This window comes from Chroicocephalus ridibundus, chromosome 8 (assembly GCF_963924245.1).
Source record: "Chroicocephalus ridibundus chromosome 8, bChrRid1.1, whole genome shotgun sequence".
Taxonomy (NCBI): domain Eukaryota; kingdom Metazoa; phylum Chordata; class Aves; order Charadriiformes; family Laridae; genus Chroicocephalus; species Chroicocephalus ridibundus.
The window spans coordinates 39,958,437-39,976,396 of record NC_086291.1 but is presented as its reverse complement, the minus strand read 5'-3'; the positions used below and the strand labels follow the sequence as shown (position 1 = coordinate 39,976,396).

The window sequence follows — 17,960 nt, the reverse complement described above, 5'->3', positions numbered from 1 at the left end:
GTAAGATGTAACTGTTAGTCGTTATCGATGCATTTATTTGCAGACAGAGCTTTTCGAGAGGCTGCAGAAGCAGTTCTCCCTTTGTTCTTCGGGGGTGGACCAGGGGAAGAGCAGTCCCTGCTGCCCTCACTCACGGGCGGGTTTCCTGGACTGGGGGAATCGCAGGGCTCGGTGTCCCCCCCGTGCCCCAGGACAGACAGGGCAGGTAGCCCAGCACACGGCCCTGCCTGGGCACGTGGGGTCAGCACCCCAAAATGGTCAGTGGGGCTGCCCTGCCCACTGTAGGGCAAAACCTGTTGGGATCACAGACTGGCAGGGGTTGGAAGGGACCTCTGGAGATCACCCAGTCCAACCCCCTGCCAGAGCAGGGTCACCCAGAGCAGGTTGCACAGGAACGTGTCCAGGTGGGTTTGGAACGTGTCCAGGTGGGTTTGGAATGTCTCCAGAGACGGAGACTCCACCACCTCTCTGGGCAGCCTGTGCCAGGGCTCTGCCACCCTCACAGGAAAGTTTTTCCTCATGTTGAGATGGAATTTCCCATGTTCCAGTTTGTGCCCATTGCCCCTTGTCCTGTCACTGGGCACCACTGAGAAGAGTCTGGCCCCATCCTCCTGACACCCACCCTTTAGATATCAACGAGCATTGACGAGATCCCCTCTCGGTCTTCTCTTCTCCAGGCTGAACAGCCCCAGGTCTCTCAGCCTTTCCTCAGCAGAGAGGTGCTCCAGGCCCCTCAGCATCTTCGTAGCCTCCACTGGACTCTCTCCAGTAGTTCCTTGTCCTTCTGGAACTGGAGAACCCAGAACTGGACCCAGTACTGCAGATGAGACCCCACCAGGGCAGAGCAGAGGGGGAGGATGACCTCCCTCCACCTGCTGGCCACGCTCTTTTTAATTCTCCCCAGGAGACCATTGGCCTTCTTGGCCACAAGGGCACATTGCTGCCTCATGGGCAACTTGCTGTCCACCAGGACTCCATGGTCCCCCTCTCTGCAGAGCTGCTCTCCAGCAGGTCAACCCCTAACCTGTGCTGGTGCAGGGGGTTTTTCCGCCCAAGGTATAGGACACTACGCTTGCCCCTTGTTGAACTTCAATAGGTTCCTCTCCAGCCTGTCCAGGTCTCCCTGGGTGGCAGCATGGCCTTCTGGTGTGTCAGCCACCCCCCCAGCTTTGTGTCATCAGTGAACATGCTGAGGGTGCCCTCTGTCCCCTCACCCAGGTCGTTGATGAACACATTGAACAAGACCGGACCCAGTACTGACCCCTGGGAAACACCGGTAGGTTCAGGCCTCCAACTGGACTTTGTACCAATGGGGAAAGGGTGAATTTGGGCTTAGAAAGAAACCGCTGGTGACACCATGGTGGCTCTTTCAAGTAACACATCTCACCGTCTAAACTAACGGGAGCTTGGGCGCTCAGCTCACAGTGACACATTTGGACACCATTCAGCGTCGGCACAATGGTACCTGGTGCCACGTGAGGTACCCGAGGGTGGCCGAGATGTCCACGCAAATCTGCCACACGTCTCACCAGAGCTATCGGACATCTTCATCCTTAGTACCTTCACCCTTACTGAGCCACGGCTGGAGACAAGGAAGGATCCTCAAAGCACGTAAAATGTCACTGCACGCCACTGAATTAAGCCCCTTTTGTTACGCATATGATTATTATTAATTGAGACGTGAGAAGTATGACTGCATAGCACCGAGTGAAGAACGGAGTGTGCAGACTCGCAAATGCACACAAGTGTGCAGGGTTCCAGCATCGTATCTACACGGTACAAAAACCCAGCTGCTGACATCCAGCTCTTCTGGCACAGCGTTCCTGGCTGAAATCACATTAGCAGCTTGGCCCTCTGTATTTGGAGAATAAACGTATAAAACACTTTGCCCAGCTACAAAGCGATGTCAAGTACTGGATGAATGCCAGCGTGCTCTGTTAGGAAGTCACATGAACTGGGATTGACATCACCGAATTTCAGATGTAGAGACTGAGGCATGCAAATTGCACTGTCCATCACGTCTTCATCCCTGAGCAACGGAGAAAGACGGAGGATTCCAGTTATTCCAGGTAAGTTCCTGTTTCTGTCATTGATTATAAAGAGAATCAAACATTCGGCCGGCACATCAATATTCCAGAGAGCTGCGTTCCTGGAAAGGAATGCCTTAGTAGCACTGACAGCCTCGCTGAAGGCAAGGTGAACGTCATCCTCCTCTGCCCTGATCAAACCTCGTCATCTTGTCACAGAAAGCAATCACATTTTTCAGGCACTATAACTCCATGCTGACCGTTCCCCACCTTCTCTTCCACCTGCCATGCCTTCCACAAGGACTCATTCCATGTTTTTTCCTGGGGCCTGAAGCGAAGATGGCTGGCCTGTAGCTGCCTGGGTCATCCTGAGCCTTTTTTGATGACGGTGCAAAACTTGGCTTTCCTCCAGTCATAGAATCACAGAATAGTTTGGGTTGGAAGGGACCTTAAAGATCATCTAGTTCCACCCCCTGCCCTGGGCAGGGACACCTCCCACCACACCAGGTTGCTCCAAGCCCCGTCCAACCTGCCCTTGAACACCTCCAGGGATGGGGCAGCCACAGTTTCTCTGGGCAACCTGGGACAGGGGCTCACCACCCTCACAGCCAAGAATTTCTTCCTCAGATCTCATCTCAGTCTCCCCTCTTGCAGTGTAAAACCGGTCCCCCTCGTCCCATGGCTCCCCTCCCTGATCCAGAGTCCCTCCCCAGCTTTCCTGTCACAAAGGCTCTCCTCCGTTCTCCATGACTTTTCAAACCTGATGGAGAGCAGCTCTGCAAGAGCATCAGCCAGTTCTCCCAGTGCCCCAGGCCGCAGCCTGTCCGGCCCCATGGACTTGCGCAGTCAGGATCCAACAAGCAAATGTCACGTGAATCCTCACAGGTTCTACTGTATGTCATCGTAGACAGAGGTGGGTGCTGAGATAGCTCCATACCCTCAGCGTCTCCTCCTCTGGTAAGCGAGCTCGGCTGGCTCTGACGTTGAGCTGGTACGCAACGGGATACCCCCCGGGGGTGGGAGCAACTGGGAGCTGGCCTGGTGCAGACCCAGCTCGCCAAGCATGAAGGATGGCACGCCCAGGGTCGACGAGGACCAGGGGACGCACAGGGAGGCTTCTTGGCCAACTTCTTGCAGCCAGTGCCAGAACCAGCAGCTCCTGCTCAAGGCGCAGCAGGGGAGAAAGAGAGGAAGGGCTACTGTGTTCAACCACCCGAGGATCTCCCTGTCCTTGTTTCCCGAGACACCAAGCTTTTAACAAGCATTTACCTCCTGCTCAGCCTCCAGTTTACCCCAGCTTGGGACCAGCAAGTGACTCTTTTCTCAACCCTCAACCCTCTCCTTTGCAGCTGAGGAACAAGGAGGTCCTGATGGCTCTCCAAAGGGCTGGGCATAGGGTCCATCACCTCTTTGGGAGGAGGTCTTCCTCCATGTGTCCTTGAGCTGTTGTAATGGAAGGCTTTTTGCAACAAGATGGGTGCAAAGAAATGTAACTCCTGGCTAAATAAATAACACGTATATGTGTATCTATCCCTGATCAGAGTGATATCTTTTCAGCAAGTAGGTATCTCAAAAGAAAGTTGGATAGAAGATGTACTCCTGCATGTACATGGTGTACGTGTGTGTGTAAAACACGGATTTAAGGGAACCCAAAAGACTCGATTCCATTGTCAAGATAATGAGGTGGTGGAGGCCCCATCCCTGGAGACATCCAAGGCCAGGTTTGATGAGGCTCTGAGCAACCTGATCTAGTTGAAGGTGTCCCTGCTCACTGCAGGGGGGTTGGACTAGATGGCCTTTAGAGGTCCCTTCCAACCCAACACGTTCTATGATTCTATGATAATGAATCACCCATGTTGAGTGCAAGAGGGAAATAAGACTCAAAGAACTGCAGAGGTGTAACTGAGGTGCAGAGCTCCCGGGGCAGCAGCCACGCTGTATTTGAGGAGCACATCGGCCGTCAGCAGCACGGTGTCTCCCAGCGGCCAGCCGGCCCTCCTGCTCGCTGCGTGCCACAAGCCATCGCCTTCAGCAGGACGGGCGAGACGGGGCGATGGACGCACCTGCCGTAACGGCGCCAGGACACGTTCCGTGTTCTCTGCTTAGTCTTTTTTTGGTGGGCTCCTGACACTCAAACCCCTCCCCACCTGAGGGAGAGGTCTCCGTTCCCCCTACTCAGGGAGCGTTATCTGCTCTAAAACCCACAGGCGAGCCTGGGGCCCCACAAGCTGACCCACACATGGCCTCATGGACTCCCACACATGGGACTGAGTCTGTGGCCTAGAACAGCCACCTGGGACCCACATCGTAGGGACGTGGGGCATCAGGGGTGGCTCTAGGGGTGTGGGGATGTCCATGGGACTCTGGGGGTATTACGGGTTCCCTACAGTCCCATGGGAACCTGTAAGAGACAGCCTGTAAATTCCCTGCGGAGGGGCAGGAGGCCCTCCAAGCCCTCAATGGAATGCCTCAAACGCTCGCAAGGAAATAAATAATGCAGGCCCGGCCTTCAAAGAACTGATAAGGCTCACCCTTCTGGCGCCTGAAAGTGTGGGAGAGCTGTCTTGTCAAGACAGGATAGTTCTGCCACTCGTGTGGCGAGCTCGCTAGTTCTCAGTTCTCGAGGCCATTGTGTCCGATGAGTGACCTTTGCTTCATTCTCCACGAAATGCATATGAAACTGCACACCCTGCATATGCTAATGAAGATTACAGAGATCATGGTAAACACGTATGACTACGGCACTCGTCTCTCCACCCAAATCATGCTACACGTCACCTGGGAGAAGGGAGAAACCTCAGACGAGGCTGTCCTCGGCAAGGGGGGCGGACCGTGCTAATTCAGCAAACGTAAAAGGGGAAAATAAGTGCCCCTAGGGGGGAATCAAGAAGAAAGAGAAGAAGATAGTGCTTGGGAAGATTCTTCTCAAGAGAGAAGACCGTACCTGGGAAGATTTTTCCAAGAGAGAAGAAGATTATGCCTGGGAAGATTCCCTGAAAAAGACGCTGGAACCAGGACCGGTGATCTCTTTATCTCTGTCTTTTCCTTTCTCTGTCCCTCGGTTTGTCTTTTCTCTTGGAGTTGTGAAGTAACGACCTTAAGTACCACTTGCCATAAGTTGTCCTACACCTGCTGTTAAGTAACATGACGCACACCTCACCCTTTGCCATCATTTGTTATACACCTCACCAATTACCGTGGACTTGTTGAGACCTATACTAACCATTTTGGGAAGCTAATAAATGTTTCTATACGGACCTGGAGATTTATCTCACCTTAGTCCGCGCTGTTGGGAACTTACGAATCTGAAGTCACTTATCCCCCCAGTCTTTCCTGGGAGTGGGAGGTGACAGAACGCTCACTAGAGGAGGAGGGAGAAGCGTCAGGGCTTCCTTGGGGGAATCTGGGAGCCCTGGGGGTATCCCCATGGGTGTGGGGTGTCCGCAGGAGGTGTCGTAGTCCCCAGTTCCTCACAAGCATTGCAGATGTCCTGCAGGGGGACCTTGGAGATGTGGGGTACCACGGCCAGTCTCCCATTAGCGGGGTTGGGAGTGCCCCCAGTGGTCACTCACTCACCGGGGGGGGGGCGGTGGGCTCGGCCTTATCCTTGGGGCAAGGCGTGCGGTGGCGGGGGCCAGGGGCAGCATCCCTGTCGGCGTTGGCGTCGCGGTCGGCCAGGCTGAGCAGCAGCAAGTTGGTGCAGGCAAAGCTTCGCTTCGGGGTGCCGTAGTTTTGGGGGAGGAGCGCTCCGGGGGATCTCTGCGCTGGAGGGACTGACACACCGTAGGGCAGAGGTAGTAACAGGGACCCCCATGGCCATGGGGCAGGGACCCCCATGGTGGTGGGAAGCAAGCGCAGGTCTCAGTCCTCCTGTGGCCCCCACAACCCCTCTACTAGCCCCATTGCCCCCTGATAACCCTCAATAGCCCCCATCGACTCCCCAGTCTCCCCCTCGACTTTCTACTGCCCCCCAACAGCTCCCGCCGACTCTCCAGCTCCCCCAGGGACCCTTGAGCTTCCCCAGTGTCCCCCTCCAGAGCCCCCCAGTGATGACCAGGAGGATCCCATTGCCTTCTCACAGCCCAGAGCTGCCCCTCCACTTTATTCCCCACCGGCCGTCCCACCCTGAGCTGCCTCTTACCCGAGGAAAGAGACAGAGGCGGACCTGGTGAGGGCCTGGGGGGCACCCGGGCCCAGCAGGCACCTGGGGGCTGCGGGCTGAGCGTGGGTGCTCAATGCGGGGTCCATGGCCTCCCTGATCACCTTCACCTGCAGGGGAGTTTTCACCCCTGTGCTGGCCGTGGCCCTGCTGGTGCGAGTCCCTGCCGCGGCTGCCCCCCAACAGACAGCAGAGGGGCTCCTGCCAGGCACCTTGACATCCCAAAAACCGATTATACTGGTCACACATGGTTCCATGAGGGGCTTCCATCCCAGCCCCTCCCCTTATGTGCCTCAGGTTACCCTTTGGATTGCTGGTTTAACCCTTTCGATCCCCAAAGTAGCCACCAAAATACTCAGAATCATAGAGTATCTGGACTTGGAAGGGATCCATAAGGATCATCGACTCCCTGCTCGTCAAGAGGCCAGTTTTCCCCAGTACAAAGCACCCTGGTTACGTGGGGCAGGAAGACTCCAACTCGGAAAGGGCAGAGAAGGAAGTGCTAAAGGGCAAACAACAAGGAATTTTTGGCAGCAGTGCCACTTCTGCTACCCTGTCTTGGCAGAGAAGTGGGATGACACAGGCCATCCCCCTTAATTTTCACTGGAGGTCTCTGCCAGAACTGGTGGGTAGAAAAGGGTCTGCATGACTGGAAGAGGACAGCCGCTGTGCGGGAGCTCGCCATGACGCCCTTCCTTTGAGCAGACTGTTCCACCATCCCCGGGGATCTGGAGCATCTCTCCCGTTACTGCTATGGGGCCCACATTGTCCCGCTGCCAGATCCTGTCAGGCCAGGTAAAACGTTGAGGAAGGGGAGTCGGAGAGCACCAGTAATCACCATTAATACCACCAACAATGCTCACTGAAGGCAAAAGAAACTCCCATGTGAGTAGCAACTGGCATAATGGGAACTATGGAGAAAGTAAACGACAGAAAAGCCGAGGCGATGCAGAATAAAGACTCCTTTATAGAAGAGAGAAAGCAGTTCGCAGTTCTCGCCTTGTGCGCCGAAGGAGGAAATCAGCTTTTAGCCATCAGTGGTGCTCACCGGGTTCTTCTTTCAGGGGTGGAATAATTTCTCCCGTCTCTAAAATTCTGTCCCCCTGATGGAATGAGAGAGATGGTGAGCGTGTTCCCCTACACCCAGACTCTCCCTTCACACAGCACAGTCCTTCAATTAAGCTGGAACTGTCCCCACTTCCCGATTAAAAAAAAAAAAATAATCTTATTACTCCGAACGCTCTCATTCGCTCAACATTTCCCAGGATGCTGAAACATCACCACAGCCAAATTATCCAAAATCTGTGCTTGCTTTACCCTTTTCTTCTCGGCTGCAGAACAGCAGCCGAACGTTTAAGAGACCATATTGTTTTAAAAACATATATCGGACTTGCAGCGCTGCACCTTCAGCACAGCTTTAAGCGAGTCTCCAAACCCACGGCCTGCAGCCCGTGACGAGCTACGTAATCCCTCAAAAAAAAAAAAAAATCAGTCTGATGCCCAACTGCTGTGTGTTACAGCTTCAGGCGCTGTCTTGGCCTACTGAGCTGGCCTAACTGGACCGAGTAATTAGGCTGACGTCAGAGATGCGGAGTTTGGCCTTCAGTACGTTGCTACGCGGTTGTTAGGGATGGAACTCTTTATAATTTTATTTTAGATAAAAGTACAGTTTTGTTATGCAAAAAAATGTGCAACTGGTAGAAACAGCAGAGCTGAACTTCTAGGAGAGTATTTGCCCACCGACTTGCTATACCAAGCAACGAGTAACGGCTCGGAGCAGCCCAAAAACCAGTAAAGACCAAACAATCTGACACCCTCCACTTCACAAACCAAAGCTCGAGCTGGGGGTGGCATAACTCTGTCTCTTTGGGGACACCTGGCTGTGGGAGAGCTTCAGGGACACCGGGGATCAAGCTCATGTGGCCAGAACTGACAACGCTCAGCGCCAAACTCCTCCCAACTCCTGACAACCCCTGCTCCTGTCCTTCCATGCTTTCCCAGAGGCACCGAACACCCAAACCCCTTTGCGAAGACGCGCAGTAATTAACGCCTGCCTTCACCCTGTCCTTAGCGAAGCCATGACGGGCGCGCAGCTGGGCTTGCCCCTTTCCGGGGGAGCGGGAGCGTGCAGCCACAGCTTCCACCAGCACTGCACGCCGCGAGGGACCCAGCGCTTCAGCTCCCCGTGAAATTGGGCACAAGGAGCCAAGCGAGAACCAAATGGGAAAGCTTCCCCGAGCAGTCTGTGTGCACTTCTCCACAGCAGGAACCTGCTCCAGTCACTTCCGGAGATCCCGTAAGGGAAACGTTTGCCTTTTCCACCCAGGATGGGCAGTGCTGTCAGCCCGGTACTCAAAACTTTGCTTCTCTAGAGGGAGGTACCCCCAAAACAGGGACTATCTGCTCTAAGGATGATAAGAAAACTGCTCAAAAATACTGTAACTGTGCTTTTCCAGGGCAGCCTGCCCACGGTGCCAAGCTCATCCTTCTAGAAATTCTCCCTGCACAGCTACTGCACAAACCCACGCTTCGCTCCAAGTCACCCCTTTTTTCTGCCTGCTTTACCGAGCTGGAAGACAAAACAAGTATTAATAGACTTACTGGGAATATCCGTGGATTTGACATAACAACACCGTGCGGCGTTTTCTGAAAGGCAGGGGGGGAGAGAAGAAAGGGATGGGGTAAAGAAAAAGGAGTGTTACACAGATGAAGTACAAAGGAGTTCCAAAATGGGGAAAACAATTCTAAAACACAACTCTACTGAGTACCAGGCTCACTGGGCCGGGTTCTTCCCACCAGTTAAAGAAACACCTGAGGCTAATAAAATTACACCTCCCAAGCCAGACAAGGCTGTAGCAGTGGAAGGTCTGTCCCGTGGTCAGCGTATACTAGCCTGTATCAGGAATAGTGTGGTGAGCCAGACTAGGGAAGCGATCATCCCCCTGTACTCGGCACTGGTGAGGCCCCACCTCATGTACTGAGTTCAGTTTTGGGCCTCTCACTACAAGAAGGACATTGAGGTGTTGGAGCGTGTCCAGAGAAGGGCTACAAAGCTGGTGAGGGGTCTGGAGGACAAACCTTATGAGGAACGACTGAGGGAGCTGGGGAGGTTTAGCCTGGAAAAGAGGAGGCTGAGGGGAGACCTTATCAGCCTCTACAACTACCTGAAAGGAGGTTGTAGAGAGATGGGGGCTGACCTCTTCTCCCTGGTGACAAGTGATAGGACAAGAGGAAATGGGTTCAAGTTATGTCAGGGGAGGTTTAGATTGGATATTAGGAAACATTTTTTCACTGAAAGTGTTATTAAACATTGGAAAAGGCTGCCCAGGGAGGTGGTGGATTCACCATCCCTGGAGGTGTTTAAAAAAAGGGTAGATGTGGCACTGAGGGACATGGTTTAGAAGTGGTTTTTGTCAGGGTGGGTTAATGGTTGGACTTGATGATCTTAAAGGTCCCTTCCAACCTCAGCAATTCTATGATTCTATTGGCCATTCCCCTTCCCCACACCAGCTGCCACTGCAGCTTGGTTATCCCCAGGGTCACCCTTCCTCCAGGAAAGCAACAATTAAGACACAGCTTTCTGGCTCACGGGAGGCAGCACAGCCAAAGCTGGTTAATATAGAATAGAAATATAGAAATACAGAATCTGGTGGGTTGGAAGGGACCTCTAAAGGCCATCTAGTCCAACCCCCCTGCAGTCAGCAGGGACATCTTCAACGAGATCAGGCTGCTCAGAGTCTCATCAAGCCTGGCCTTGAATGTCTCCAGGGATGGGGCCTCCACCACCTCTCTGGGCAACCTGGGCCAGTGTCAAACCACCCTCAGTGTAAAGAACTTCTGGTTTCTGCCAGAAAACATCACGAATAATATCTATGCTTGTGCCACCCAAGAAGCAGTGACTAGGCAGTGTGAAGCCACCAGCAGATGCATAACCAGCATGTTCACAGAACCATGGAATGGTCTGGGTTGGAAGGGACCTTAAAGATCACCCAGTGCCACCCCCTGCCCTGGGCAGGGACACCTCCCACCACACCAGGTTGCTCCAAGCCCCCTCCAACCTGCCCTTGAACCCCTCCAGGGATGGGGCAGCCACAGCTTCTCTGGGCAACCTGGGACAGGGGCTCACCACCCCCACAGCCAAGGATTTCTTCCTGAAGAAGACAACCCCGCGGGCGACTACTTGTGGAGTCAGCGCCCCCTCTACGAGAGGGCTTTTTAACCCCCGATTTCCTCCCCTTCCCGTGACCCCCCGCTGCCCCCCCGAGGCCGCACGCACCATGACGTGGTACTTGAGGCAGTAGAGGATGATCCAGGCGGGGACAAGGACCCGCGTAAAGACGAAGCCGCCGGTCTCATAGGCCTTGAACACCTGCGGGGGGGTACACGGGGAGGCGCGTCAGGCCTGGGGGGGCCGGGGCCGTGCGCTTCCCCCCGGTCCCCCCCTCACCTGCTGCCGCCAGAGCCCCCCGGGCTGCAGGAAGCGCTCCCAGAAGGCGGCCACGGGCCCCAGCTGCCGCCGCGGCAGGACGGGCTCCCGCTCGCTCAGCTCCTGGTCCCGCAGCCAGCGCCGCCGCAGGGCGCGGAGCTGCTGCAGCCGCAGCCGCTCGTCCTCGCTGTAGCCGCTCATGGCGCCGCCGGGCCCGGACCCGCTCCCACTGCGGCCCGCGGGCGCCCTGTCCTTCGCCGCCGCACGCGGCAGTGACGTCCGCATGCGTCATCACCCTGCGCGGGCTGGGCAGAGGAGGCCTGTGGGTACTGCCGGCAGCGCAACGCGCTGTCAACGGGAGGCTCGCGGGTTCGAGCCCCCGCCCGCCCCTCCGCGGGGTGGCCACCAGGCCGGGGACGCTCGACCCGCGGGGCCATGGCCCAGCCGGGGCTGGCGACCCGCTTCCAGCGCCGCTTCCTGGCGGCCCGGCAGCTCCGCTCCTTCCCCTGGCCGGTACGATGTGGTACGGCCCGGCAGGGAGCAGGCGGCCGCCCTCAGGTCTGAGGAAGCCTCAGCTTTATTTCACTTTTTTTTTTTTTTTTTTTTTTTTTTTTTTTAGGAACTGGAACAAAACCTACGGATTTCACCGGATTCCTCCCTGCTCCTGGATATTCTACACAAGGTAAGGGGGGGGATGGCGTGGTGGTGTGGCAGCAGCCTGGGACCACCACCTCGCCTACCTTAAGCAATTGGTTTTGCTCATAATTACAAAGATAAGTGACCCCGTGTCACAGCTTTCCAGTGTGCTCGAGCAGAACAGCAGATTTCCTTCGCGTCCTGTTATTTACCTGTTCTTTGCCTTGAAATCAAGCCCCAGGTGCTCTTTCATGCCACACAGCGAGTCAGCCCTGCTCCTGCTCCAAGGGGCAAGGAGGCGGCGATGCCGGGGGTGATCCCGGTCGATCCCAGTTGATCCCAGTGAGCCCTCCCGGGGCTTCCCCTTTGCACGGGGATGGGAAATTGCAAATAAGGCTGCAAACCGAAAAGAAGAGAGAGAGGAGGGAAAAGCAAAATAGCGCTAAACCGGACTCTTTTTCCATGCGGTTTTGCTATTTACTTGCTGAAAAGTGAAAAAATGTGTTTGCTGCCATAGAGCTGTAAAATAACAAACCCGTCAGAAATCACTAGATTTTATTTTCTGGCTCAGCATCGCTTCTTTTAGCTGCAGGATGAGTCGCAATGCGTTTCGTGACACACGGCGCCAATTAACGCCTCTCTGCCTTCCATAAAATCCTCACGCGGTAACTGGTTTCACTCCTTGTTCTTGTTTTAGACCGTTCGCCACCCGCTGTGTGCAAAATACCCCCCTTCCACCAAGTACAGGAGATCTTTTCTAACCGAACTCATCAAAAAGGTAGTGCTTAACTTTTCATCTTGCTTGCAACTTTTTTTTTTTTTCCCCCCCTCTTGAAAACATGGCCAGGTTTTTCATTGTGGGCCAAGCTGAATTATTTGTACTAGCAAAAAAAGAGCATTCAGTGTAAAAATATTACAGCCAAGGATGTATTGAAGTGGGACATAATGTGTGTACGATTTGTGTTTGACGGGGATTTGGTACCGAACCTGCCCCGCTCGCTCTCGCGCAGCATGAAGCTACGGCAGCTGAACCCCTGGATGAGCTCTACGACGCACTGGCAGATATTTTAAACGAAGAAGAATCCACTCGCTCTTACAAAAGCTACTTGCTGGTAAGAACTAACACTGCATCGTTATAAGTCACTTTTAATCATCTGAACTAAGCAATAATCGGCGTTAAAGGCAACCCCCCAGAAAACCAAAGTGCGTCCTACCTTTTTCCAGGTGATTATAAACTGTAAACCCCGTTGTCCGTGCTGACCTGTCTCTCTCTTGTCTTCTGCGTCCTCTCCAGCCCTCGGGAGAGCCCATCACCCTTTCCGAGAGCGTGGCCATCGTTTCTGGAGGAACCACGGGGCTCATCACCTGGGATGCTGCGCTTCAGCTGGCTCAATGGGCGATAGAGAACAACAGCGCTTTCAGGGACAGGTAACGACAGCGGCACAGGTAGAGGGATGGGGAAAGATATTTTCAAATTGTGAGCGAGCTACACAACTGTAACTTCGTAATATACATTTACCCCCCCAAGTAAGTGAAATGACTAACCTTGTAGTTATTTTAAGACAGGTTTTAAGATCAAAACCATTACACCAGGCAGTCTGACCTGCTCTGCAAAGGAAGCTCTTAAATCTTAGCTACCGCACCATCTAGCCAGTGACTTTAACCACTGCGCTTCGCTCCATGACTTGGGCCCCGGAGATGCTGGGAGGGCTGGAGCCCCTCTGCTGTGAGGACAGGCTGAGAGAGCTGGGGGGGTTCAGCCTGGAGAAGAGAAGGCTCCGGGGAGACCTTGGAGCCCCTTCCAGTCCCTAAAGGGGCTCCAGAAAAGCTGGGGAGGGACTCTGGATCAGGAAGGGCAGCCATGGGACGAGGGGCAATGGCTTTAAAGTGGAAGAGGGGAGACTGAGATGAGATCTGAGGAAGAAATTCTTGGCTGTAAGGGAGGGTGGTGAGCCCCTGTCCCAGGTTGCCCAGAGAAGCTGTGGCTGCCCCATCCCTGGAGGTGTTCAAGGCCAGGTTGGAGGGGGCTTGGAGCAACCCGGTCTGGTGGGAGGTGTCCCACGAGATGGAACGAGATGGTCTTCAGGGTCCCTTCCAACCCATTCTATGATGGGATTCACCTCACCTGACTTTAGATGATCGACATGCAGGTGTGCACATCTGAGCTCATCCTCTTGCCTTTGCGTGTAAGCAGTCGAGAGGAAGAAGCACTTCTGAGGAAAGATTCAGCTAAGTTCATTTAAAATATCCACCTCACCAGGAAAGGAACGGTGCTGCTGAAGCCTCAGTTTCTCTCCACCGACTATGAAAAGAACTGGGCAACCAGTTTAGGTGGGGACAACCATGCTGTAGAGGTCTAAAAGCAGGTGGGAATGCATCTCATCCCTGTGGTGGAAATGCTTTGTACCATACACAAAAGCAATATTTAAAAGTAATTCATTTTTATGCTTACAATTCCATCTTCAGTGTTCAACTCTCCCAGTTATTTGAAAGAAAGATTTGATTGTAGGTGGTTTACTTAAAAGTTATTGAAATAATCTGTAACTAATTTTACCTTTAGATATACTTAGAATGTTTTGATTTCCTAACTCAGTTTAGAGTCCTAGTAAGTCCTCCTTTTACTCCATTACCATTCAGGACGGTCTTGGAACTGGGCAGTGGGATTGGCTTCACCGGAATTGCAATCTGTAAAACCTGCCATCCCAAGGCGTATGTATTCAGCGACTGCCACCCCGCTGTTCTCCAGCAGCTGGCGGAAAACATCCATTTGAATGGCTTCGTCTTGGAGCCCGGAAAGACCCGTCATATCCAAACAGAGCCCCAGGGCCAGGAGGAAGAAGCAACGAATTACCAAAACCCAAAACTAAACCCCAGACTCATTGTTGCAGAACTGGACTGGGGCTCGGTTACAGAAAAACAGCTCTTGGATCTTCAACCTGACGTCGTCATTGCGGCAGGTATTTTTCTGATCATGCCTCAGTGTGCGCTGTCACGTGGGAACGAGCAGGGCAGAGAGAGAGACGCAGAGGTATTTGTGTGTGGGACTCGCTCAGCCCTACTCCAGTTACCGTCACTGGAAGCGACAGATCTTCTCCCAGTTCATTTCGCCGTTACGTCTTTTTCCAATACTCAGCAGCTGCGTACATAATGCCAAAAAGCAAATTATTTTTCCCTTCTGCATTTTTTCTTTTAAATTCAGAAACAGATGACAACGATAAATCTCTCACTTTGAAGAACCTCATCAATAATAACAGGCAATTTTGGCATTCTCTTGAGGGACAACATATTTTTTAAAAAAAACCTCCACAAACAAATATTTTTTGGAACTTGCCTATATATAAATTTAGAGGGAGTTTATAAAAAAAAAATCTAATAATGGAAAATCTAGCAATAGTAAAATTTCTTAGCTGTAGCTTACAGGATTTTACTCCCTGATCTGGGGCTTTGCAAAAGAAAAAATACTAAGGATTCAGGGGGAAAAAATGACAAAATATACTGTCTTTGCCATCAAAGGTATCCCATGATGCATTATATATGCAAATTCTGTAAAATGAAGCCACTGTATGTTACCTAATGCCAACTATAGCGCTCAGAGAATGCACAAACCGTCCCAAGCGGGACTCGGGAAGGAAAAGCAATTCAAAACAGAAGGGGATTTATAAATATCTCTACTATTTGGTGTTACTGGTAACGTTGCATGAAGAGCAACCAGTCTGTCTGTCAGCGGTACGCGCGCGCGCCTCGACATCTCTGTGGCGTAAACAACCTCCTCTTGAACATCAGTCCCGAGCAGGAGGCTGACACATCTCCGAATCACGGTGCTAATTAGTAAAAAGCTGACATTTTGTACCCCTTAATGGTCAGTTTTAGCTTTCAGTGCTGTTTCTGCTCTGCTGCAGTTCAAGTCTTTCGCAATCAGCCTCTAAAATACAGATTTTGAACAATGCCATTTCGTTCTGCCAAGGACAGTCACAACAGAGTACCAACGCTCAATGTTTTTGCTGTCTCCCTTAGGATGGGCTTAAATAAACTATCAGGCAATCCATTTACAAAAAGGAGCACCGACTTTTAGCAATTTTGGGCTGATAGTAGAGACAAGGGCAGCTTCACGTAGCACGTAAAGTAGAGGCATTTTCCAAGATCTCTTCTTGGGAATTCTTAACCCCTGACTACGAAAATCATATTCTCCTGCGAGACGCGAATTTGATATTTTTGTTTTGTAGTTCTCATTCTGCTCTTTGCTCAGTTCTTAATAAACACTGAATGTTTTCCTTTTTGTGCAGACGTGGTATATGATCCAGAGATAATTTTAGCCCTTATTGGTATGCTACAAAAACTCGCCGCTTGCAGAGTGGCCAGAAAAGCTCCTGAGGTCTACATTGCTGTCACCGTTCGTAATCCAGACACGTATCACCTGTTCCAGGCTGAACTCGGTAGGTGCCTTTTTCATCAAGTGTATCAGTAGTTTTGGCCTCTTTCCCCATTAATTAATCCCTAGAAAAGATGAACAGGAGCATTTTTTGGTGATGGGTGTTGTCCAATAGTGAGACTTTTTTTATCCTAGAGCTGGATTTAAGAGCGATCTGCCCAAAAGCAGACCTTTTCCACGTGGATTTGGTCAGGAGATTGGAATGTAGCTCCATCCTGTCTATCACAGCTCACATCTGTTCGTGCCAGCTTGAGAAGAATTGCAAGCGTGGTGGCAATAGGAAACCAAAACAGGGTTAAGCTTAAAGAAGCCATCTGTGCTGCGCTGTCACAGCGATAACACTCGAGATGCAGCCTAAAACCTTTATCTTATCTGTTCTTTAAGGGTTAACAAAACCATCGAGAGATTAAATAAAATAGGGAGGGATTTTGGATTTCTTCTTCATACACTCTTCAGAAGCCTGTCTCCTGCTGTCTACCAGCTGTACAGCAATCGTCTACAGCAATTAGTTAATTCACAAAATTATGCTGAATGCATAGCAGAAGCATTACTGTTAGTTTTTTAAAATACATACTGATAAGCATTTGCCTGTAGCTTGCTTTAACAGCATGCTAAAGATCTCTTCTTACAGAGCTTGACATGCATCTTTTGTCCTTCCTTTTATTAAGCAGAAATACGATTCCCCATGTTTCTCTTTACAGATAAAGTTGGGGTCGGATGGCGGATTATTCCAGCCCACAGCAAGAGTATTTTTCTCTATGACGTGCAGCCAAACGTAACTATTCTACAGCTGTTTATATAGACTTGGCAAATATGACATAATTAGAATTTTCAGACCAACAGGAGCCATGTCATCCTTGCAACAAGATCATCTTGAATTCTGGAAACGTACATGAGAGGCACCGAGGATACAACTATAAGCACAGACTGTCAAAGCGAGTTACGCTTCTTCCTGTAACTGTCAGCATGCATGGAAGCAAGCTGCTGCCCCAAAAAGTGTCTGTGAACCTCAAGCAATAGAAAATAAAAAAGCCCTAATTGTATGGCACTTTGATTCTGTAGAAGACAACAGAATTGAACTGTTTTGTTTGTTTTTTTCAACTGTGTTTTGATTTGTAAATAATGGAGACACATCTGCAGGATCACAAGATGAGTATCTCACACTGACAAGGGAGCAAGACAATGTTTCATAGCAATAAATATTTTTTAATATTAAAACCAGCTGTAATTGTCTACTCTGGTTTTTATACTTGTCTGTATATACTTGCATACTTCCAGTAAGGGTCATCTTAAAAATGAGTAATACCTACCATGAATGTAGTAGATAGTGTCTCAAGTAAGAGGAGGTAATAGTCTCTGCTGTAAATCAGGTGCATCTTTAGTCTGCAGCAATGACAAAAATCAGAATTTGATTTCCATTTCCATCACAAAGTGAATTTCACAGCTAGCTGTTTAGAACTCATCCCCCCAGACTGGCCAGAAAACGCAAAAACAATTGTACTCTGTAGCAATGCTCTACGTACACTGCCGGGAGGAAGAACTGAATTGCCTTCTTTGAAGCTTCCCATAATCCGTTAATGATTTTCCTGTTGGACAGTCGTGGTCCTGAAGCAGAAAATCAAATGTGCTGCTCCTTCCCCTGACTTCCTTTTCTGTAACTTGTTTTAAAAGCTACTTAGAAGAAAGTGAACAAATACTTTATCCCACTCCTGTAATAATGGAGAGAAAACGGACGATAGATAACTTGAAATGAAGAATTGTCTTACTCGTCAAGCTGAAGGAGGCCATGCCTGCTAGGATTAAATTGGAAATAGAGAAGTAACCCCACCCCGGGTTTTTGCTACCTCTTGCTGAGAAGTAAGAATTCAAAGGTACGATTTATTGAGTAAACACATGCCAGCATCCCAAACAGGAGCTCCTTCATCTCCCCTTACACAAAATTCTTCAAGTCACTCAGAAGTTCTGTACAGATGGCTCATTTCTGATCTAAAAAATTCTATTATAGGAAGAAGAAACCTCTCTAAAGCTTTCAGCATTACTGTTTAATTAGAGAAGTGCCTAATTTACCTCCATGTGCACGTCAATAGCCAAAGGGGAATGGCCAAACTACTGGACAGGATTTTGTTTGAAAACAGCAGGGAAAAAAACCCAAACACCAACAAACCAGCAATTAAATCTTTATGGATCATTCTTCAGTCAATAAAGTAGTGAAATTGCCAAACTCCTGCAGTAAGCAACGTGGACTCTTATTTTCACCTTTCCACCAGCAGAACCAAATCACTG

At 51.0% G+C, this 17,960-nt stretch overlaps 2 protein-coding genes and 1 long non-coding RNA gene across 3 annotated transcripts; 1 reads left to right on the top strand and 2 right to left on the bottom strand.

Annotated features, from left to right (window-relative positions):
• Positions 1-7,133: 7,133 nt before the first annotated feature.
• Positions 7,134-10,899, bottom strand: NDUFB6 (NADH:ubiquinone oxidoreductase subunit B6). Its single transcript, XM_063343365.1, has 4 exons — positions 10,634-10,899; positions 10,463-10,555; positions 8,788-8,832; positions 7,134-7,289 (listed from the first exon to the last, which is right to left on the bottom strand). The coding sequence occupies exons 1-4, from the start codon at positions 10,895-10,897 to the stop codon at positions 7,221-7,223; spliced, it is 471 nt and encodes a 156-aa protein (XP_063199435.1). The 5' UTR covers positions 10,898-10,899; the 3' UTR covers positions 7,134-7,220.
• A 17-nt stretch (positions 10,900-10,916) lies between these two features.
• Positions 10,917-16,898, top strand: EEF2KMT (eukaryotic elongation factor 2 lysine methyltransferase). The gene is made up of 8 exons (XM_063343364.1): positions 10,917-11,125; positions 11,232-11,294; positions 11,946-12,026; positions 12,259-12,360; positions 12,543-12,676; positions 13,886-14,205; positions 15,532-15,681; positions 16,379-16,898. Exons 1-8 carry the CDS (start codon positions 11,048-11,050, stop codon positions 16,477-16,479), a joined length of 1,029 nt encoding a protein of 342 aa, XP_063199434.1. The 5' UTR covers positions 10,917-11,047; the 3' UTR covers positions 16,480-16,898.
• On the bottom strand, positions 15,604-17,938 carry LOC134519340 (uncharacterized). Its single transcript, XR_010072191.1, has 3 exons — positions 17,201-17,938; positions 16,988-17,060; positions 15,604-15,742 (listed from the first exon to the last, which is right to left on the bottom strand). It is a non-coding gene; the product is annotated as an uncharacterized LOC134519340 (long non-coding RNA).
• Positions 17,939-17,960: the final 22 nt, after the last annotated feature.